Source organism: Lampetra fluviatilis, chromosome 36 (assembly GCF_964198595.1).
Source record: "Lampetra fluviatilis chromosome 36, kcLamFluv1.1, whole genome shotgun sequence".
NCBI classification, from domain to species: domain Eukaryota; kingdom Metazoa; phylum Chordata; class Hyperoartia; order Petromyzontiformes; family Petromyzontidae; genus Lampetra; species Lampetra fluviatilis.
The window spans coordinates 5,689,049-5,711,443 of NC_136310.1; the positions used below are offsets into that span (position 1 = coordinate 5,689,049).

Consider the following 22,395-nt stretch of genomic DNA (forward strand, 5'->3'; position numbering starts at 1 on the left):
TCGGAGTTTGTGTGTCTCTCTCCACGTGGTCGCGTGGATTTTTATCCGGGTTCTCCGGGTTTCCCTCCACATTTAGAAAAATGCGTTTAGAGTATTTGGCTGCTATAAATTTCCACATCATAAGCCACTTCGTTGAGCTATCACTTGTGGACAGGTTATTTCTGAAAAATAGCTACATATCTCAGTGGGCCTTCCTAGTAAAATAAAAAAAAGTTTAGTTTTAACTCCATTAATGTGAGACGTGGATGGGAATTAAACTCAAGTTGCCAGGTTAATAGCGTTTTTTGCTGTCCACTGACCATGGAGTGGTCAACCCTTCTCTCTTCCCACTACCAATTCCACCCCCATGGTTTGCAAATGGAAAAGTTGACAACTCTGGATACAGGTACCATAAATGCATGTACATGTGTAAGGGTGTGTATGTTCTGTATATAGATGTAGGTATTGTTCATGTATTGTTCATGTGGTCTCCCCGTGGCTTGCGAGTCGTGGGGAGTATTTGCCCATGCCTCTCCATGAGCACTGACATGGGAGCACAGCAGTAAGAGTACAGCAATGGAATATGATGAACTGCCCTCTGCTGCCCACCACCCAGCCCCACAGCATAGAACACCAGGCCCTATCCAGTCTCAGCACTGCTTAGCTTACATGAACCCAACGAGCGAGCTCAGGCGCATTCTGGGTATAATTGCAAATAATTGTAACTTGCTGACCCGCCCATACTGGACATCTGTGGAAAAAGAGCTTTATAAATTTCGATTTAAAGCTTTCGTGACTGCAGGGATTCATCTTCTTGGTTCTTTCGGTAAAGTCACGTAGAATTGAAATAATAAAATAATAAAAATAAAACATAATAAAATAAGTCTCACGACGTTTCGGCCACAACGCAAGTAGCCGTCAATTCTACGTGACTTTACCGAAAGATCCAAGAAGAAGAGCTTCATAGCTCATCGGATTCTTCCAGTCTTTGTGAATATTCAGATGTCATTGCAAGTTTCGTTTCGCAAATGTGTGCAAAGAGAAAACAAAAACATGAATGTTACAACTTAAACGTCTATCTTAACACATCCTAGTGTACCCCTTTAACCAACTCACACTGACCAGCACGGTGAGGTATTTAGTCCAGGGCTCGGCAACCTAAGGAACTCAATATTTCGAGAGCCACAATGTACGAGACGGTTGTCCTTAAATTTTTAATATATATAATGTCACGAAGCAGTCCTTAGTGAGAACCGCATGCCCCTTAGGTTTGCCAACCCCTGTACATAATTGGTCAAACAAACCCCCTATGACTTGACAGGGTGTGGTGGTGGTGGTGTATGTCTTCAGGTGTGTCGTGGTTCATATAGCAGCTCGCTAACCGCTGCGTCACCCCTCAACCTCCCACCAAAGACAAAGATCCCCCGTATAACCTGAACAGACTGTTGGGGCAAGTGCTGTTAGCGAGTACATATAAAGGCCGGCACGCCCGGCCGCCTTTGTCTCCCGAGTGGCGATGGGTTTTTTTAAATACGCAACGCACCAGGTGCTCATTTGAGGCCGAGTTATAAGACGCCCAGGTCCGGTTCAGATAATCGTCACCGGTGTTGTTGGCCGTGAGCGGAAATCGAACTCGGGTCGCCGGGTTCGTAGCGCAGCGTAGCGCGAACAGCTGCGTCACCACTCCCCCCACCTCCACCCACCCACCCACCACCACCCCCCACACCTCCACACCCACCCACCACCAGCACCACCTCCACCCACCACCCCCACACCTCCACACACACCCACCTCCACCCACCTCCATCCACCACCACCCACACCTTCACACCCACCACCACCCCCACACCTTCACACCCACCCACCACCAGCACCACCTCCACCCACCACCCCCCCACACCCACCCACCACCACCTCCACCCACCACCCCCCACACCTCCACACCCACCACCACCCCCCACACCTTCACACCCACCCCCCACACCTCCACACCCACCACAACCACCACCAGCACCTCCCACCACCACACCTCCACACCCACCCACCACCACCACCTCCCACCACCACTCCCACACCTCCACACCCACCACCCCTCACACCTCCACACCCATCACCAGAACCTCCCACCAGCCACACCTCCCACCACCACCCACCACCACCTCCCTCCACCACCAGCACCTCCCACCACCACCTCCCACCCCTCCACACCCACCTCCACACCCACCCACCACCAGAACCTCCCACCACCACCCCCCACACATCCACACCCACCCACCCCCCACACCTCCACCAGCACCTCCCACCACCACTACCTGCACGCCCACGTGTCGGCCAGGAGTAAATACCTGTGGGTCGCGCGGCGTTTTGAGTGACGTGGCCCAGGTGTGGCCCCAACTCTGACCGCCACGGAGTTCTTTGCCTGTGAGAAGAGACCCAACTTCGCCTTAACTCGCTCGTCAACGCGCACACGTTAAACTCTTGTCGAGTTGTATCGATTGTCCTACAACATTGCCAGTAAGTAACTGCAGTGTGGCAGGGGGTGTAAGGAAGAAATGTACCGCGGGCCCAGCACTTTGTGAGAGTTGAATATTATCACAGTCGCACATCCTGTTGTCCCAAGGGTACAAAGTTTAAAGGGGCTGCTCTAATCCGGTTTGGAAAATAAAAAATATATAGAAGCTACGTTGCCAGGGTTGCTGCTGAGTCCGTCCCCCCACCCTAAGCCATTCGTTTCGCTCTTTCTTCGTTCGGAACGTCCACCCAACGTTGATGGTCTTCGCCGCAACTTCGTAAGTATCTCGCACTTCATGTACGGTGTGATCCTACACGTACAGTCCTGTGCAGGGTGGCCTAAATGTCTTGTGACCCCCCCCTGCCCACCCCATTTAGTCATCTTAAACTTTAAAAAAATTAAAGCGAGGTTTTTTAAAACAGAAATGAATATTGCAAAGGAAAGTAATGTTAGGGGTTAATTAATTGGGGGGGGGGGGGGTCACAATACATCTGGACCACCCTACAACAGGCAGCCGTCCCTGCTGTCAATCTACTTCTGGATGATGATGATACCCCCCCACCCCACGCCTGTGCGTGCTGGGTCCGTGGGGTTGTTGTTCGGGTTGTTTGACCGGTTTTCGCCACAGTGACCAACGCGGGGTTCGTGAAGGCACACAGCCATGTAGATGTTGGGAGCGCAGTTGCAGTGCCATCATTGTGGTTGTTGATGAATCCGTTGTGTTTTTTTTACTGCCCACCAACGTGGACAATGCGAATGAGCCTGTGAGCATTAGTTTTGGCACGCCGTGGTAGCCCATCCAAACGCTATCCAGACTAAACGCCGCTTAGCAGCTTCCGAGAGTGAACGAAAAACCCGAAATCTCTTTTGGTGAACTTCTTGTCTGTCGTCCAACGTACGGTACACATACAGACAAAACCGCGTGGTGTTAAATCCTACATGGTGTTTGGTGGCCCTGTAACGTCCAGCACAGGAGTACAACCTCACGGCAGCCTGCAATCCCATAAGGCGTCTTACCTCGTGTGCACCGGCGTGGTTGACGTACAACAGTGAAACGATTCACATGGCCGACACAAAGCTTCGGGGCAGGGCCCTTCATCCAGCAGTGGATTTGCAAAAGAGTCCCAAGTACTGTGCTGGCCATACGTCTCGTCGTTGTTGTTGTTGTTGTTACTCCGTATGTCTGTCCTCTACGTTGAACTTCTTTCGCGCCGTACGTGGCCAACCGTGCTCACGTTTGACATGTACCCCCCCTGTCCCAGTCATTAGCAACACGGTGCTTAATGACGGGCAATGTCAATCAGCGCCTTCGCCAAGCCACTGCTGGATGAAGGCGTCTCCCGGGGGCTATGTCGGTCAGGCGGGTTGTTTGACCATACTTCACCACAAGGCCGTAATTATAATATATTTTGGGGGGGACACATCCCCTCCCCTCCAATATTCAAATATGCTCAAAATGTCCCCCCCAATAAATTGCTATGAAAATAATTGCTATGCTATGTAAATAAAAACAACAATTTGCTAAACCTTGGCCACAATATCTGGACTTGTCTTCATAAAATCAATGCATAGATTTCTGTTTATATGATTTTGGTTATGGTTGTACTTTATTCATCCCTAATCTCTGCCATTATATACAATGATACAAGAAATGGTAAGAAAAAAGTAAAAACAGAGCAATGTAATACAATACACTATTAGACATTATTGTAAAAAAAAAAGTCCATCCCATGTGTTAGAGAATTTTTTAATATTTTAGGCAGGAAATTTGTTTTCAAATTTAGATATTTTTCTGGGTTGGGACCCCCAGAGACCCTGGAAGATTTGGTCCCCCCCAATGTTGACTCCATGGCTGGTGTCAAGCGCCGTACTGTGTCAGATACTTTCAGTTCATGATTGCTGTTGAGTTAGGGTTTAGGGTTGGCGCTAGGTGTCATTGTCGAGTTATACCTGGGTTGTGTGACATCACGATTATTGTTGGTTGCGTATTAGGGCCCACACGATGTATTAATCGATCAATATCGACGATAAAGAACCCGAGATAGACCCATAGAATCGCCTGTGCGAGAATTGGCGTTTTTCGTATTTTGACGGTGGAACGGTGGCGCGTTGGTGAGCGCATCCACCGTGAATCCACCTGAGTTTGATGACAGGCCACGGCTAACATCAGTGGCGAGTCGTATATGAGCCATTGTGGTGTTGGATTGAGACGGCATGGAAGAGGCCCTTCATCCAGCAGTGGATCGACAAAGAGATTTAAAAAATGGTTGCTTATTAGGGTCCAAAGAATGTTTTTTGACACGGAAAAATTATATTCTGACATTCCCATACCTTTTGATTTAAAGCTTTCGTGACTACAGGGATTCATATTATTGGTTCTTTCGGTAAAGTCACGTAGAAGGGAAATAAATAAAACATTCTCACGACGTTTCGACTGCAACAAAAGCAATCATCATCAGGTGTGAAATTTTATTGCTGTGGATTTCACACCTGATGACGATTGCTTGTGTTGCAGTCGAAACGTCGTGAGAATTTTTTATTGTTTTATCTTTTTATTATTTTATTATTTCCCTTCTACGTGACTTTACCGAAAGAACCAAAAATATAAATTCCCATACCTATCAACCCACATGGTTTATCCGCATTCTTGTACAGGGAAATTTAGTTTTTAGGTCCATATACGGCGTACAGCCGTTTCATTACGGCCAGAAAAACATGTTTGTGTTTCTCCCTTGTGATGGGACTTTTTGTAGGATGAACGTTGAGATTTATAAGGGCACAGGGTGACCAATAAGGTCTGAATTGGTCTGTAATAAGATAGGGCACTGATAAGGGGTTGACAGGTATGCATTCAGGCGAATGGATACAACACTTTACAAACGAGTGAGTTTTGATAGAAATGGAACTTGTTCCAGACAGTTAAAATTATACGTGGTATTGTCTAATGCAATGTGTCACTCTTTAAAAAAACAAATTGGAGAACGCGGGCTCCTGACACCATTCGCATTGATAAGCGGGCAGGACACGCCGTGGTCAGAAGGGACAATGGTCAAGGTTAAAACGACACGGTACTGGGAGCGACTGAATCAGCTCACGTGCAAAGGTGGATAACATTTACAAACAGAACGTCGCAGATAATAGCGACTTTGGAGAGCCAGCCGGCGATGTATTGACCGTGGTCGAGTGTGACTTTGTCACCCTTTTGTATCAGCAACTGTTGACCTTATGGTGTGTTTCTATTTAAAGCTTTCGTGACTGCGGGGATTAATCTTCTTGGTTCTTTCGGTAAAGTCACGTAGAAGGGAAATAATAAGTAATAAAATAATAAAACAAATTGTATTTTATTTTGTTTAATTTTTTTATTTTATTATTTCGCTTCTACGTGAAAATAAATAGTATTTTGTTTTATTTTTATTATTTTATTATTTCCCTTCTACATGAAAATACATTTTATATTATTATGTTTTATTTTTATTATTTTATTATTTCCCTTCTACGTGACTTTACCAAAAGAACCAAGAAGACTTACGGTGTGTGTCTGTAAGCTTAAGTGGCTTAGCTTTTTTTGTTGTTGACCTGCACCCATATTCCGTGGCATAATTCTTCAAATGTTGCACAACGTCTCAGGGTCGGACGAAGCAAATGTCAGTTTTGCAACACGGTTTGTTGTATTCATACATTACTGTGAAACTCCGTTTGACAATTCACTACAGTCCTGGGATGGGGGCATCTTCACGTCGTGCGGGTAAATTTGATCAAACTTCGTCGCACCGGTCGGTCAATGCGGGTTGCAGGTGGGGGAACATAGATGTCGAAGCATAGACGTAGAATACAACAATCGTTTATTTTTTTTATTTCGCACTGCCATCTGTTGACAAAGTAACCTCTATTGTTACCTGTGTTATACATTGCGGTAACCCATACCAAGACACTGTCCTCGCTCAGACCTGCTTAGCTTTCGAGATCAGGCAACATTTCCGATGATTTTAGTCATGGGGTAGTTTCAAGTTACTGAGTAATTGTATAATCTTAAGTTTTTTCGGTAAAGTCACGTAGGTAAAAAAAGAAAGAATAAAAATCATAGATATAAAATTATAAATCAGTGATTTATTATTTTATTTATATTGTTATTTACTATTTGATTTCTATTATTTAGGCTATTATTTTATTATTTATTTTTTACCTACGTGACTTTACCGAAAAAAACCTAAGATTGTGAATCCTTGCAGTCACGAAAGCTTCAAATCTTGAGTAATTGTATTACAGCCTCATTAATTTAGTTGTTAGTGAAGTCGGGAGGCCCAATCCGCACCCTCCACTCTTGCCTGGGCAGTCCGGCCCACGGAGCGCGGCAGAGGATCAAGGCAAGGCGCAGGATCCTTGCTCGGCCTATAAAGCAAAATAACCAAGTTGTTTTATTTTTCAACTAATTAACTGGGATAATACATAATTATTAAGATACTGTGTTAAGAAAACAACACATTTATAATGATATATTACTCCAGTTTTTAAGAAGAAGAACAAATATATTTAAAAAATCGACACAAACGTTCAGTCAATTTGAAATTGGACTTTTCACGATGACCACGTGATACCGTCCAGCCAATCAGAGCGCGAGTTTTATACCGCAAACCGATGGGTCACGAGAAAGGGCAATTGCCCGAAACGTCGCAATTTGTTTCTCTTTTAAAGCCACTGCTATTGACGGGTGTGTTGGTTCTGAATTTCAAACCAGGTCTGATATTTAATTACGAGTTTTACTTTACTTTCCCTCCTGTTACACAGCGAAACAAAGCCTATTTCTTCACATGCATAACAGTTTAAATTTGCACATTTTAACCTTAGAGCTCTACAACCGTTTTGTGCTTCCCGTTTGCATTGACTCTTCAATCGTTGCGTATGGCAAAATGTTCAAGAGCTCGATGCCAATGTCAAGATGTGCTCGCCACAAGAGGGCTTAAGGAGAGAGTTGGTATCATTTTACTATTCCTCCATTGAGTGAGCATAAACTAACAGTGGTTTACGTCCTCAACGGCCCACAAGTTTGAATTACACGGCCACAATCACACGAATGTGGCTTCTCTTGAATTTTAAATGTAGGAAGGAGGTGTGCACATCGGCGTTTTGTTGTTCGAATGCGGTTGGTGGTTATACCATTGGCTTTCGAGGAATATCGACGCTGTTTGGGTCTCAAGTGACGTTGGTCATTGCCTATGACTAAATCACTTTTGTAAAAATGTACTAATTTTCGTAAGATCTCGGAAGCTAAGCTGGTTTGAGCCTGGACAATGCACATACCGTGCCAACCCATACGGGGTTACCCGTATTCTTGTGCAGGGAAATTGAGTTGTCAGGTCCATACGGCGTACAGACGTTTAAATATTGGCAAAAAAGGTTTTGTCTATTCGTTTGTGTTTCTCAATTGTGATGGGACTTTGTAGGATCAACGTCATTTATAAGGGCACGGGGTAACCAATAAGGTGTTGAATTGGTCTGTAATAAGATAGGCACTGATCAGGGGTAACCACCATGCATGGGCAGCAGAGGGCAGTGCGGCAAAAGCCATTGCCGTCCTGGATTTAAAATAAAATAATGTTTAGTCTTTTATATCATGTATACTGTACACATTGATACATTACCATTCCTGTCAATATATTTAAAAATGAATAACTACCGTATTCTCAGGTTTTTTCGGTAAAGTCACGTAGGTAAAAACATTAAAATTAATGAAAGTAAAATAAAACAAAACAAAAATAAAATTCACGACGTTTCGGAGGCAACACAAGTCTCCGTCATCAGGTGGGACCGTCACAGCCGAATTAGCTGCATCAAGTGAAGCAATGATTCAAGATGTAATCCCTTATAAGCAAGTTGAAGGGAGGTGGAGAGGGGGGGGGAGCTTATCAGGCTGTGGTAGCCAATGAATGGAAACGTATCGTGAGGGAGGAGGAGCGGTGATCAAAGACTGCACGCAGTGCTCAACACAATGAATGGAGACGTGTCGGGACGGAGGGCGAGCGGCGATCAAAGACTGCACGCAGTGCTCAACACAATGAGTGGAGACGCGCCGGGACGGAGGGCGAGCGGTGATCAAAGACATCACGTAGTGCTCAACACAATGAATGGAAACGTGGCGAGCGGTGATCAAAGAACAATGAAGAGATTACTGTTAAACACTGTGGATGTTAACACTCGGTGAAGTAAATTAAAATAGTGCCTGTCAGATAAGATGGTCCAAAAAGTGTAATTAAGTCTTTTTTGCGTGGTTAATAACATCTTTCCAGTGATTACTGAGTTTGTACCCATCATCACGGTTGAAATTATGTCTGTGTTTGTATATTTGTATGGCTTCGTGTACAAACCTTTGATGGTAGCCCGGAGGTTTGCAGAGAACCTTGGTCTCGGAAAAGACAATTTCATGAGAGCCCGCCGAGTTGTAGCAATGATCGGCAACGGCCGAAGAATCAGTTCTGCCGTGTTTCAGAACTGACTTGTGCTCGCGGACACGATCAGCAACATGACGTTTTGTTTCTCCAATGTAGCAATCACCACAAATGCAACTCAATTTGTAGACTCCAGGATACTGTAAGTCAGGAACGACATCCTTCACAGATGGAATCAGATCACGGATTTTATGCACTGTACTGAATCGGACTTGGATCTTATGTTTGTTTAGAATTTTGGAGATCTTTTTGGTCACGCCTGCTATGTATGGTAACGTGATAGTTTTGGTCGGAGTTTCATGTGGTTGTTTCTGTGTGGTGGGAGAGAGAAACAACCACATGAGAGAGAAACAACCACATGAAACTCCGACCAAAACTATCACGTTACCATACATAGCAGGCGTGACCAAAAAGATCTCCAAAATTCTAAACAAACATAAGATCCAAGTCCGATTCAGTACAGTGCATAAAATCCGTGATCTGATTCCATCTGTGAAGGATGTCGTTCCTGACTTACAGTATCCTGGAGTCTACAAATTGAGTTGCATTTGTGGTGATTGCTACATTGGAGAAACAAAACGTCATGTTGCTGATCGTGTCCGCGAGCACAAGTCAGATCTGAAACACGGCAGAACTGATTCTTCGGCCGTTGCCGATCATTGCTACAACTCGGCGGGCTCTCATGAAATTGTCTTTTCCGAGACCAAGGTTCTCTGCAAACCTCCGGGCTACCATCAAAGGTTTGTACACGAAGCCATACAAATATACAAACACAGACATAATTTCAACCGTGATGATGGGTACAAACTCAGTAATCACTGGAAAGATGTTATCAACCACGCAAAAAAGACTTAATTACACTTTTTGGACCATCTTATCTGACAGGCACTATTTTAATTTACTTCACCGAGTGTTAACATCCACAGTGTTTAACAGTAATCTCTTCATTGTTCTTTGATCACCGCTCGCCACGTTTCCATTCATTGTGTTGAGCACTACGTGATGTCTTTGATCACCGCTCGCCCTCCGTCCCGGCGCGTCTCCACTCATTGTGTTGAGCACTGCGTGCAGTCTTTGATCGCCGCTCGCCCTCCGTCCCGACACGTCACCATTCATTGTGTTGAGCACTGCGTGCAGTCTTTGATCACCGCTCCTCCTCCCTCACGATACGTTTCCATTCATTGGCTACCACAGCCTGATAAGCTCTCCCCCCCCTCTCCACCTCCCTTCAACTTGCTTATAAGGGATTACATCTTGAATCATTGCTTCACTTGATGCAGCTAATTCGGCTGTGACGGTCCCACCTGATGACGGAGACTTGTGTTGCCTCCGAAACGTCGTGAATTTTATTTTTGTTTTGTTTTATTTTACTTTCATTAATTTTAATGTTTTTACCTACGTGACTTTACCGAAAAAACCTGAGAATATGAATCATTGCAGTCACGAAAGCTTCAAATCTAGAAATAACTACCGTTTCAACGTGTAATTATATTATGTAATGTACTGCAGTGCCAATGTGTAATTATATTATGTAATGTATTGCAGTGCCTATGTTTAGTTTCCAATTGAATTTTGAGATGGGTGAGTGGAAAAGGTGTGGACATGTTTCTACTTTGCAAAGATAAAAGTCAATCGGCCTTTGCCAGGTCGGTTTTTTATTTTGTTTCTAAATGAATTGCTGATTTCGGAACTATTTCTTTTGCCTTACTTCAGACTTCATGCCAGCGCTGGTGCTAGTTATAAGCTAACCAATCAATTTATTGGGTCTTTTGGTAAAGTCACAAAGATACGTTCAAATAAAATAACAAAAAATAACAAAACTACAACGTTTCGATCGCAACACAGAAAAAGGGGGTTAGCTTCAAAGGCAAACTATTTATAAGGTTTTAAAATCGGAATAGCCAAAATGTCAGTAGCCAATGATAATGTAAGTAGTGGTGGGCAGCCAACCCGTCTGTGGTTGGTTTTCACCAATCAAAGGGCTGCCAGGTGAAAATTTGCATGTTAAAGAGAGATTAGCATGTGGGCTACATGGCCCAGCCAACGCAGCCTTGCCTGCCGGAGGAGCTCACCGATGGGACTTTGTCCAAATCTTGCAAGGATTTGTGAGCTCCTCACACAATCCACCCTGGTTAAACCCAGGATGGATCGTAGGCAGGCCAGCCTAAATGTTTCTAACCAGCGAAGATGTTCCATTAGGGGGGTCCACGTTTCGCAAGCATAGAGAAGGGAAGGAATAACCATGGCCGAGAAGACCTGAAGCTTCATGCAGAGTGACAGACCAAGTAGCTTCCACACAGCGTTACGCAACCAATGAAAAGATAATGCCGCTTGACTGATTCGGAGTGAGACCTCTGCTGTTAAACCAGAACCGGTCATGAACACACTGCCCAGGTATGGGAAACTCCACTCTTTCCACAACCACCCCATCACCAATTGGGAGTTATGGGGGTGGAGTGTCCGATGGTACAAAATTCCCAGGCAGGTGCTTAATTTTGGTGGGGCTGATGGTAAGTCCCCACCTCTTAGTGGCAAGCTCCAGGTTCAGCAGCAGCGCCTCCAACTCCTCCTCTGAGTGAGCAGCAATTACCAGATCATCGCCATACATAACGTGGTTGAGCAATAGGGAGTCATCTTTTGACTGCACCTGGACTTCGATCAGCCTCCCATTGTATTTGTACCAGATGGAAATTCCTCCGGTTCAGCTATTGAAGGCTTCACGAACTACGTGGTCAAAATAGAAGTTAAATAATGTGGGAGCCAGAGGACATCTCTGCCGCACCCCAAGGTGTACAGGGAATGGCTCCGACACCCGGCCACGTAGATTTACCCGGGCCTGCTCACCATCATGAAGGTCCTTAATGATCGTGAGCAGAGGGTCAGTGTCTTCGAAAGCACGAAGAACATCCCAGAGCCCTGGCCTACCGATGGTATCATAGGCCTTGACCAGGTCAATAAAGCAGAGATGTAGGTCTTGTTGGAATTCCCTACACCTCTGCTGTAGCAGACGGACACAAAATATGGCATCTGTGCAGGACCGCCCTTTCCTGAAACCGCATTGGGGCTCCGCAAACCTCTCCTCAGCGTGCCTAGCAAGGCGATGTTGAATAATCCTTGCCAGGATCTTTCCCGGCACACTGAGGAGTGAGATGCATCTGTAGTTGTTACAGTCTGTGCGGTCCCCCTTCTTAAAGAGGGGGACCACCAGGGCATCCTTCCAATCCTGCGGAACCTGTCCGGTGGTCCAGACTGTTGTTATGATGTCATGTAGAGCAGTCTGTGCACAAACACCACCCTCCCTCAGCATGTCGCTTGGGAGATCATCTCTGCCCGGTGCCTTTCCTGGTCTCAGGCTCTGGATCACCTTCAGTACTTCCTCAACAGATGGCACCTCAGCCAGCCACTCACAGGGGGTGACTTCTTTCAATATTTAAAGGCACCACAGCCTTGGCAGGGTCATCCCCACTTTGTCCCACGTTGTTTTCCAAGCTGAGGGATTTCCCCTCCCCCAGGACCTCACAGAAATAGTCAGCAAATCTGCAAACCTGTTCCTGGGGGTCAGAGATTGGATCACCATTCTTTCCCCTAATGATGGTAATAGGTGTGGCGCTGCAGGTTACTTTTTTGATGGAATTAAAGAGCGATTTGTGATCGCGGGCCATTGAGGCAGACTCCATCTCCTCAGCAACCCGCGACCACCACCCATCCTTGCAGCGCCTCACGGCTCTCAGAACCTCTGAGCGAAGGCTGCGGTAAGCCTCCTCATTCTCTGATGTGGGATGCTGTAGCCGATGAGAGTGGGCCTGTCGCTTTTTTTCAGCCAGCTTGAACACCTCCTCTGTCAGCCAGGGTCTCTGGGGAGGTCTGGACCGTGTACCCAAAGCAGCCATTGCAGCTGCATGAGCCACAGTCCAAAGCCTCGCTCATTTCCCCTCGACATCAGGAGGAGTGGGGGACGAAGCTAACACCAGCCACAAGCGATGATGAAATTCTCGCTTGCAACTTTCATCAGCTTGCTGAGATCATGCCACTAAGGGTTTGAATGGGGTCCTGGGTGTACACCTACCACTGGAGTGGAAGAATGGCAGGTGCATCTTACAGATGACAAGTTGAAGATCAGTGGGCAGATCAGCTCCACGGTAGGTCCTGGTGTCAAGGACATGGGCCCGCATCCGCTGTTCCGTCACTATGTAGTCCAGCAGATGTTCTTGCTTGGACCCGGCATGCATCCATGATGTGTGGATGCGCCGATGCCGGAACAGCGTGTTGGTGTTTACAGGGCCATGGGCTGCACAAAAATCTAGCAGCCTCCTGCTATTGTTATTGAGCTGATCTGGCCCATGCCTTCCAATCACTCCAGACCAGGTGCCAGCATCATGACCAACTCGGGCATTGAAGTCACCCAACAAGATGATTCTATCCCAAGGGGCCACTTTAGCCAGCACCTGTGACAGTTCATAGAAGGCATCTGGCTCATCGGCCTTGCCTGCATCCCTCCACGGATTTTCGTCTTCGGTGGGGGCATAAGTAACCATGACCACCACTCCTCGCCTCTGGTTGATGGGAAGGGGAGCCCAAAGTAGCCTGTGGCTTACAGCTTCCCACACCTCACCGCCACGCTCCCACGCCCCCTTCATTCTTTTGTTCAGAAGAAGAGACACTCCCTCTTTATTGGTATTCTCCTGCCCCGAGAAGAGGACTGTCCACCTCTCATGGTGGCAGGAGCCAGAGCCGGTCCACCGGACCTCCTGAATATTGCAAAGCTCCAGGCGGTACCGGTCCAGCTCCTGACAGAGGAGTGGCAGCCTCTCCTCCACAGTGAGCATTCGAACATTCCACGTGGCCACACGTAGAGGGTTTTTTTTGTTTCTGGAGGAGCCCCGAGGGTAAGGATTCAATCTCCTGGCTCCGCCAAATGGGGTTTGGCCAGGATACGTCATAGACGCCTGTTCCCCCGGGGCCTCCGGCACAAGCTTATTCATTAGATATTTTAGACGTGGTTTGGTGATAACTAATTGAAGGTGGAGGGGTTACCAGCCCCTCGCACCCATCCAGAGCCCCATTTGGCCGCTGTGGTGGTTACAAACGCCATGAGGGGAAAGGCCAATCTATATTGGCCCTCCCCCGGCGGCACTGCCCACCACAGCGTTGCCGCCCGGCACCACGAGGAGGTAGGGGGTTGTTTTTGCCGGAAGCCATACATATAAATAGACACAGACACAATTTCAACCGAGAAGATGGGTATAAACTGAGCAATCATTGGAAGGACGTTATCAACCAGTTTAAGTTATAATTGGCTATGATGTTCCCATTTGAAACTTGCGTTTTCACTCGGTTCTCACTAGCACAGTCACTTCGTGCGCCGACCCCTTGTTTGCGGCTCTGTGATCTCCCATTAACATGCTAATCTCTCTTTAACATGCTAATTTTCACCTGGCAGCCCTTTGATTGGTGAAAACCAACCACCGTCGGGTTGGCTGCCCACCACTTGCATTGTCATTGGCTGCTGACATTAGAGCTACGCCCATTTCAAACCCTTATAAACAGTTTGCCTTGGAAGTTAACCCCCCTTTTCCTGAAGACGACCGCCTGTGTTGCGATCGAAACGTCGTAGTTTTTGTTATTTTTTTGTTATTTTCTTTGAACCTATTGACGTGACTTTACCGAAAGACCCAAGAACATGAATTCCTGCAGTCACGAAAGCTTTAAGTCTAGATCTAACCAATCAACAAACGTTTAGAGCCCCAAGGGGTTCAAGGTACTCAAATTTCATTTTCAAAAATAGGGATGTGTAAAATATCAGCTCAAATTCAAATCACGACCATAATATGTATAAAAAGCTAATTATTCTCTCTCATCTCAATCCTGTCTGCATCTGGCTTCGATCATCTCACTACATCTCTATTTTACTGACATTTTTCTAACTAAATCTATATCTCTTCAATCATTTATCTTCGATCTTATAGATTAAACCAGGTGGCCCCAAAAAATAAGTTCTCTTTGGGGCCCCCAATGAGCCAGCATCACCACTGCTTGATGGTCACATGAAATGTGCCACCCTCACCACTGTAAAAAAATAACTTAATCACTCATCGGATTCCTTCACTGTAAATTAATATTGTGATTCTGAAATGCAGGCTTCCTTCCAAATCTCTACTTTCCCTTGACTGCATTTGTGCTTTATTTACCCAATCAAGTCTTGCCAAGTCACAAAAGTATTTTTCAGATGGAGACAGTTTCTGCAATAGGACGTTTGACCATTTACATTCATGAGAGGTTGGCTTCATGTGGGATGAAACCAGAGTACCCAGAGAAAACCCACCACACATCCAAGGAGACACATTCAAACCTCCACACAGATGGATAGCTACAATTAAAACTACACGCGGACTGGACGTATTCGTGATCGGCAGGTCGTGTGTGCCGTGGTCAGTGTGGGTACTCCCACCTATTTTTCGATTTAACGCTTTCGTGACTGCAGGGATTCACCTTCTTGGTTCTTTCGGTAAAGTCACGTAGAAGGGAAGTAATAAAACAATAAAAATAAAACATAATAAAATAGCAAGCAGCCGTCCTCAGGTCCTCACCTGAGGACGGCTGCTTGCGTTGTGGCCGAAACGTCGTGAGAATTATTTTATTATGTTTTATTTTTATTGTTTTATTACTTCCCTTCTACGTGACTTTACCGAAAGAACCAAGAAGACTCCCACCTATGTCAAGAAATTGTATCCATTGTGGAAGAGTAGGCCTAATACCCTCTAGAGGGGCTCTCTACAGCTCTGTCTAGCGGAGACCCGTCTGCCCGCAGTGGCATGAGGAGCCAATTTCAGGGCTACACTTTACCTTTCCACAACATTTCACATCCATGGTTTAACCTAATTAAATCTGCGTATGCACGATGGCAGGTTGTACACGGGATGGCTGCTGGGATGTGGCTCGTCGTGGCTGTGGTTGGGTTGCTGGCGACAGGATGGCCACCCTGCCTGGTGGATGCTCAAAACTTGACAACCATCAGCCTACAGGAGTCAGGTGGGTGCTCACAAACGGTCAACAAATCGTGTAGTACTCCACGACAAACCGGGCTCATTAGCACATCATCGTAGGTGAGCGGTGAGTGTCAGGCAAGTGGTGAGTCTTACGATTTAAAGCTTTCGTGACTGCAGGGATTCATCTTCTTGGTTCTTTCGGTAAAGTCACGTAGAAGGGAAATAATAAAATAATAAAAATAAAACATAATAAAATCATTCTCACGACGTTTCGGCCACAATGCAAGCAGCCGTCCTCAGGTGGAGAACAGGTCCGTCAAGTAGACAGTCGTGCCATTCAGACTTTGTCTACTTGACTCTGTCTACTTGACGGACCTGTTTTCCACCTGAGGACGGCTGCTTGCGTTGTGGCCGAAACGTCGTGAGAATTATTTTATTATGTTTTATTTTTATTATTTTATTACTTCCCTTCTACGTGACTTTACCGAAAGAACCAAGAAGAAGTGGTGAGTCTCTTGTAAATAGTGAGAGTCAAGCGAGTGTGAGGTGTGAATTTGGTAAGGGTCAGGTGAGTGGTGGATGCTGGACAGAGGAAAGAATATCCACATTCACCCCGCTACAATATGAGATGTGATTGTCTGTTGGGTGTGAGTTGTGTGTGAGCAGTAAGAGGTGAGTGTCAGGTAGTGAGTGTTTGATAAGTGGTGGATGAGTGCTAGGCGAGTGTCAGGTGAATTTCTGACAAGTTGTGAGTGTCACGTGAATGGTGAGTTGTCTGATGAGTGTTGGCTGAGTGTCACACGAGTTTGAAGTGTCAGTTGAGTGATAAATGTAAGACTAAGGCACATAGCAAATGAGAAAAGCTAGTTATGAACAAATATTTTAAATAGCGTCAATTGCCACTTGTTTTTGTATGTTGTACGTCAAGCTTGCTGACATAAACTAGGATGTATCTCTATACCAAGGCACTAGTTTTCCCACAGTAAAACATTGGAAAGCTGCCAAGTGATGCTATTTTTAACACGGTGGGAATAAAGTTGAGACATGCGTTAATTGGGATGTGATGTCACCAAACAAGTGACATTATCACAGTATCTCCCCTTAAGCTTAGCAAGACCAGAAAACCAGTTTGTCCAAAATGTATTGCCATAAAACATGCAAACATTCATACATTGGGTCAAGTAAGTGTGGGTAGTAGACACTTCAAAGTAAGCAAGATGACTGTTTCTCTCTCTTATGTATTATTCATTATATTACTCTGCTTATGTCTCCCCGGAACGCCCCAATGGGTCTCAATGCCCTTTTTAAGTAGGGGCCTACCAGGTTTTCGTAGTATTGGGTGATGTTGCTGCTGTGTGTAATCCCATTTGAGTAATTTGCAGGTAATTTTTCAGCATTGCGATGTTTGGCCAGTAGCGGTTACATCCAGTGCGTTTATTTGGCTTACACTATAAGTCCTCCTTGACACCGTCTGATCCACGTCTTTATGTGGATAACCATTATCTCTTGCTCTTCCCACACAGCAGTGCAAAGTCACTGATGGTGGTCATTTGTTGGCCTCAATTCTATGTACCTGTCCGAACCAAAGAAATCTTGTGTCGATGTCTCTGTTGCATCAAAGTCTGCTGCTGGCCGAGTGTTATCTTTTATGGTCCCTTGGCTTGGTTTTTGTAGTCTCGATACTTCCAGCACCCTTCTCAGCCAGTTATTTTTTTCCGCAAGTGCCTTTCATCCTCTCCTAAGTGTCCAGCATTAGACTGTGAATCGTGATTGCACTGTAAGGGGGAAAATTGTTTCAACGTTGGGTTGCGTTGGTGTTTTCCCATTAGGGTTCCAAAGCATAAAACAATGATATAAACTCCTTGTGAGAGGATGGAAAAGATATATATGACAGATTTGATATACAGATGAGACAGACGGAGTGAAATGAGGGTTCTAGACAAAAGACAAATGTGGGGTTGGATTACAAATGGGAAATACAGACAGGATAGGCGCGAGAGAGATAAATTACATTTTTTTGTTTATTAGGATATGAATTCGAGCTAATATTTGGTTTGCCAATATTTGTTTCCATAAATTCAGGATTCCTCATGCAGCTTTGGGCCCAAAGCATTCACTTAGTTAGCTTATGCTTAGTACCACCATCGGACCCCTCCATCTGAGCACAAATTAGTACTATGGTCACCCTATATCTGTTTAATGTTGAATGTTTCCGTAGCTTCGTTTTGTAAGTTATGGTGTGTTCAAATTAGAGGTTATTTGCCCACACCGATTTGCACTGCAGGGAAATATATTTGCAATATTGAAATTGTTTGTGTGAAGTTGTTCTTGTCCTGTTTTTTTTGTTAGCTTTTTAGACTCATACTCTTCTCTTGAGTTCTCAACTGTTTAAACAAAATAAACTTGAACTTGAAACATAACATGGATCTGATATGAGTGTAAACCTTCCTTCTCTGTGGCTTACAGCTACGAGTCACCTGGTCCCTACTACAGAGAGCCATGCAGATGGTGAGGCTGCTTGTGTACACACTACCAATATTTAAAGACAACCACACATAAAACGAGTATCTCCTTCTTAATTAGCCTGCAATTCTGTGTTGACACTATTGCCAATGCATTCTCACAGATGTTGTGTTTAAATGTTGTGGTGTTTTATGAAGGCATGAGTGTGTTTAGTTAAGTTTATTTTATTTAACCAGGTGAGAAATTAAGAGACCAGGATAGTCTCATTTGCAAGGGTGAATCTCTGGGGCATTAGTCTGTCTGCCAGTCGACGACGATGATTGCCATGTATAATTCCAATTGAGTCATTTGTGGATCGTTTTAAAATGTAGTAAATTTGGTTCCTGGCAAGTATAAAACAAGTATCTTGAGTGCCACCGTTATCAGTGAAGCTGCCTGTAATTGTGTGCCACTGCATGTCAGCGTATTGTGTCTATGCGTAGTTGGTTATACACTCCATTGTACACAATGTCATTGGTTGTCTTGGAAACTTTTTTACTCATCATAAGTTCACGTGCTACTACCTATGTGCAGTGCTCTATTCAATTGTGATTCTTAATCCCATCGGCGCTTCAGAATGTGTTAATGTAAGTTCATTACGCATGTATTTTTTTCTGGGTCCTCCAGTTTCTTCCTCCACATTTATAAACATACATTTAGAGTATTTTGCTGCTATACATTTGCACGTGATAAGCCACTTCATTGGGCTATCATTTGTGGCTAGGTGACTTCTGAATAAGAGCTATATAGCTCAGTGGGCCTTACCTGGTAAAATAGAAAGAGTGAATAGTTAAATTTGTACTCATGTGAGGTACAGTATCAAACCATAAATGATGATAACAATGACACTTGCCGGCAGGTCACAGCATGGTGATCCTTATCGCCTGCCTATCCCTGCTGCTCGCAGTCTTCACCTTCTTCTTCCTGTGTCTCAAGCTGAGGCAGGGCCTCCACGTGGCCCCATGCTCACGTGTCGCGCTCTTCACCGACACCGCCTACTCACGAGGTGAGTTGCGCGAGCACACGCGACCTACCGCATGGGCGGTTCCGCGAATCAGGCAGCCTTGCCGTTAACATTTCGAAATCGTCCTTATAATACGGGATTCCATTTTTATAGTTATTATAGGTTTAGAAAATTCGGCCCATTTATGGAATAAGTCATAGGCGATGGGCCTTAACTAGAAGGGGCTCACTTTAGGGCGACCCTCTCGAAGCTGTTTTGACCTACTCTTCCATGCTGACCAGACATCTTGGAAGAGGTGGAAGTATTCCAACTTGACCCCACTATTGAGTAAATGTGGTGTAGCTGGTCATACTGTGGAATGGGGTGGGGGGGCTACATGGTAGGCAGCAGAGGGCATTGCAGCAGAATCCATGGCTGTATTGCACTTTCTATGCTCCCACATCTATGCTGCCTGCCTTCACCAATCCGCACTGATCAACATGGTGCAATCCGATGCATCCCCAAGCATGGCGTGGGGTTGCATCGTTCGGCAGTAAATTCAGAAGAAAACTGCACGTGTACATTTAGTGATGAATTCTTACCTGATTAGGAGTAGGTAGAGTTGTCAGTAGCAGTCCTGGAGAGAAGGAGAGGAGGTAATTTACTGCATAGCTGTGAACAGCTTTGCCTGTGGTCAATATTTGGTCACCCAACAATAATTGGTCATCCACCAAGCTAGATTGAGATTTAACTCAGCTTAGCTTCCGAAATATGACGAGATTGGGCGCATTTCGGTTGGTTTCATCACAGGATAATTACACATTACCATGAAAAAATTATTACGCTGACCTGCATACCCAGACGATAGTGGTGCATGCCTGTAATCCAGAACTGTAGAGGAAAAGGTTAATGGACCGAGCAAATACTGCGAAACTCCTTCGCTGTGGCCATCAAGGAGGTGTCATACCCTGGTTTGCCAGGAGAAGGTAGTACAGCAAATATTTGGACTCTACCTGTACCATCTGTATGGGATGGAGTGTTTCACCCTCGCACATATGGGTTTCTCCGGGTGCTACGGTTTCCTGCCACGTGTAAACACTCATTAATTGGGCGAAAATACCTTCTTCTATAGTGGACCGCAGAGATTGGGCAATTGTTGGCACCGGCTCATCTCATGGTTGCTGCCTACCTGCTTCTCTGTGGTTCCTCATGCCACTGAGTTGTTCTCTCGGTATGAGAGCGAGCGAATACTGTGCGGCTCATTGCAAGTTGAAATTATTATCGGAACTAATCTCTTCCTCGATTTTTGTCGGATGTCTGATGGACACCAGTGGCGACACAAGGCGACACCAAACCAACTGCCTCCAGCCGTGGCTTCCGCAACCTCCCTTAAGGATTCTCAAGGAAGCGCCATCATCACGCAGAGGCTGGCGACTGCATGTGTGTGTAAACCGGCGTGTTTACGGCCGTGACGGGGGTTATGCGTGCCGCATTCCAGCCGGTGCAGAGCAAGGTGGCATGGTCAGTGTGTTTCACTGAAAGGTCTCTCCGTACAAACTAGAGGGCAGCCTGTCCTTACGGATGAGGTGATGGTGACAATCGCTCGACATTCAGTCTCAACCCACTCGAGCCTGACTCACCACTTTTATTCAATATAGTGGGAAGCCTGTTGAGATTGGATAGCTCCCCCTGCCCCAGCACCCACCCCTCCCAAATAGCACGTCTGTTGTATGGTATGAGAGCCATGTGCTTATCTGCTGTACCTTTTGCAAATGCAAATTGGACATTAGGTAAGCAGCGCCGGGTGCCTATGAGCCTAATTGTTAGGTGAAAGGTATTTTTTTAGGTAATTTCGACATTGGACCAACATTGGTCCAATGTTCCATGTTCACTAGCATCTGATGATTTAGAGAGACGCAACTCAAATTAGAAAATCGTTGTACCACCCAGTGTGTGTGGAGATAGTTAAAATCTTGCCTGGTATACAGGAGGTCGTGGGTTCGATCCCAACCCTGACACATATACATTTGGAGTTTGAATGTTCTCCCCATGTTCATGAGGATTTTTTTCCGGGTCCTTCGGATTTTCATTCCACATTTAGAAACAGGCGTTTAGAGTATTTGGCTGCTATAAATTTCCACATGAGAAGAAGCCACTTCGTTAAGCTATCATTTGTGACCAGGTCGCTTCTGAAAAAGAGCTACATAGCTCAGTAGACCTTACCTGGTGAACTAAAAATGGCTTATTTTAGTGTGTGCATTTTTATTGACTGAGCTACATCTGCTGTTTAGGATTCTTTACCAATGTGTTTTTCCTTTATGAGCACCTGGCTTATTTGTTTTGTATATGCCACGTGCTGCCAATTTATGCCTTTGAAATATCTGCTTCAAGCCTTGAGGCTACATTAAAGTCAAAGTTAATGGAAATAGTATGTTTATCCAGGGAAGCTAAAACTCAGTCTCAGGACTTTGTCAAGAACCTCTATCCAATGATAATCACCATCGGCTAATAAATACAAGTAGAACATGAACGATTGTACAGTAATACATCTTCAACTTCATAACTTCCAATCTCCAAGGCATCCGAAAAATAAAAAACCCCACTATGTTGAAAGGGCACCCGCGTGTATACTGTGTATACAACAACTCCCTGATGTAGCTACTAGCTTTAATAAATTCGAGGTCTAGTTTTTAGTTTGCCCTACAGGGAAACGCTCGTACTTTGATTCACAGCAATACTGCACGGGTATGTTCTTCTTTTTCCTCCATCAGCTCGGTTTGAGGCATGTGACTGGTCATGCCATAGACTAGAGCAGAAGTGTTTACTCGCTGTACTATTGTTTTGAAATAAAATAAAAAACTTTCAAAATCAAAAGTCTACAAGTTTTGACTTTTTTTTTTCCACAGCTATTGGAGTATTTGTGATGTTTTCCTGATTCCGTGTAGCAGGCACATTACACAGGAAGGGAAGCTTTATAGGGGTTGCATATAAAATAAAAACAGGGGAATTTCATACACATGATCATTCGGA

General features: G+C 45.2%; 1 protein-coding gene across 1 annotated transcript; it reads left to right on the top strand.

Moving 5' to 3' along the window:
* The first annotated feature begins 2,519 nt into the window (after positions 1 to 2,519).
* LOC144945053 (uncharacterized) lies at positions 2,520 to 22,217 on the top strand. Its single transcript, XM_078873260.1, has 5 exons — positions 2,520 to 2,768; positions 15,840 to 15,963; positions 18,387 to 18,428; positions 19,282 to 19,428; positions 20,697 to 22,217. The coding sequence occupies exons 2-5, from the start codon at positions 15,852 to 15,854 to the stop codon at positions 20,756 to 20,758; spliced, it is 363 nt and encodes a 120-aa protein (XP_078729386.1). The 5' UTR covers positions 2,520 to 2,768; positions 15,840 to 15,851; the 3' UTR covers positions 20,759 to 22,217.
* Positions 22,218 to 22,395: the final 178 nt, after the last annotated feature.

What these genes read in the sequence shown, in the direction of transcription:
- LOC144945053 (XM_078873260.1), top strand. Translation starts at nt 15,852, where the DNA reads ATGGCTGCTGGGATGTGGCTCGTCGTGGCTGTGGTTGGGTTGCTGGCG. An exon ending in CATCAGCCTACAGGAGTCAG is followed by an intron (nt 15,964 to 18,386) that starts GTGGGTGCTCAC and finishes TGTGGCTTACAG; the next exon opens with CTACGAGTCACCTGGTCCCT. An exon ending in CGACACCGCCTACTCACGAG is followed by an intron (nt 19,429 to 20,696) that starts GTGAGTTGCGCG and finishes GATGGACACCAG; the next exon opens with TGGCGACACAAGGCGACACC.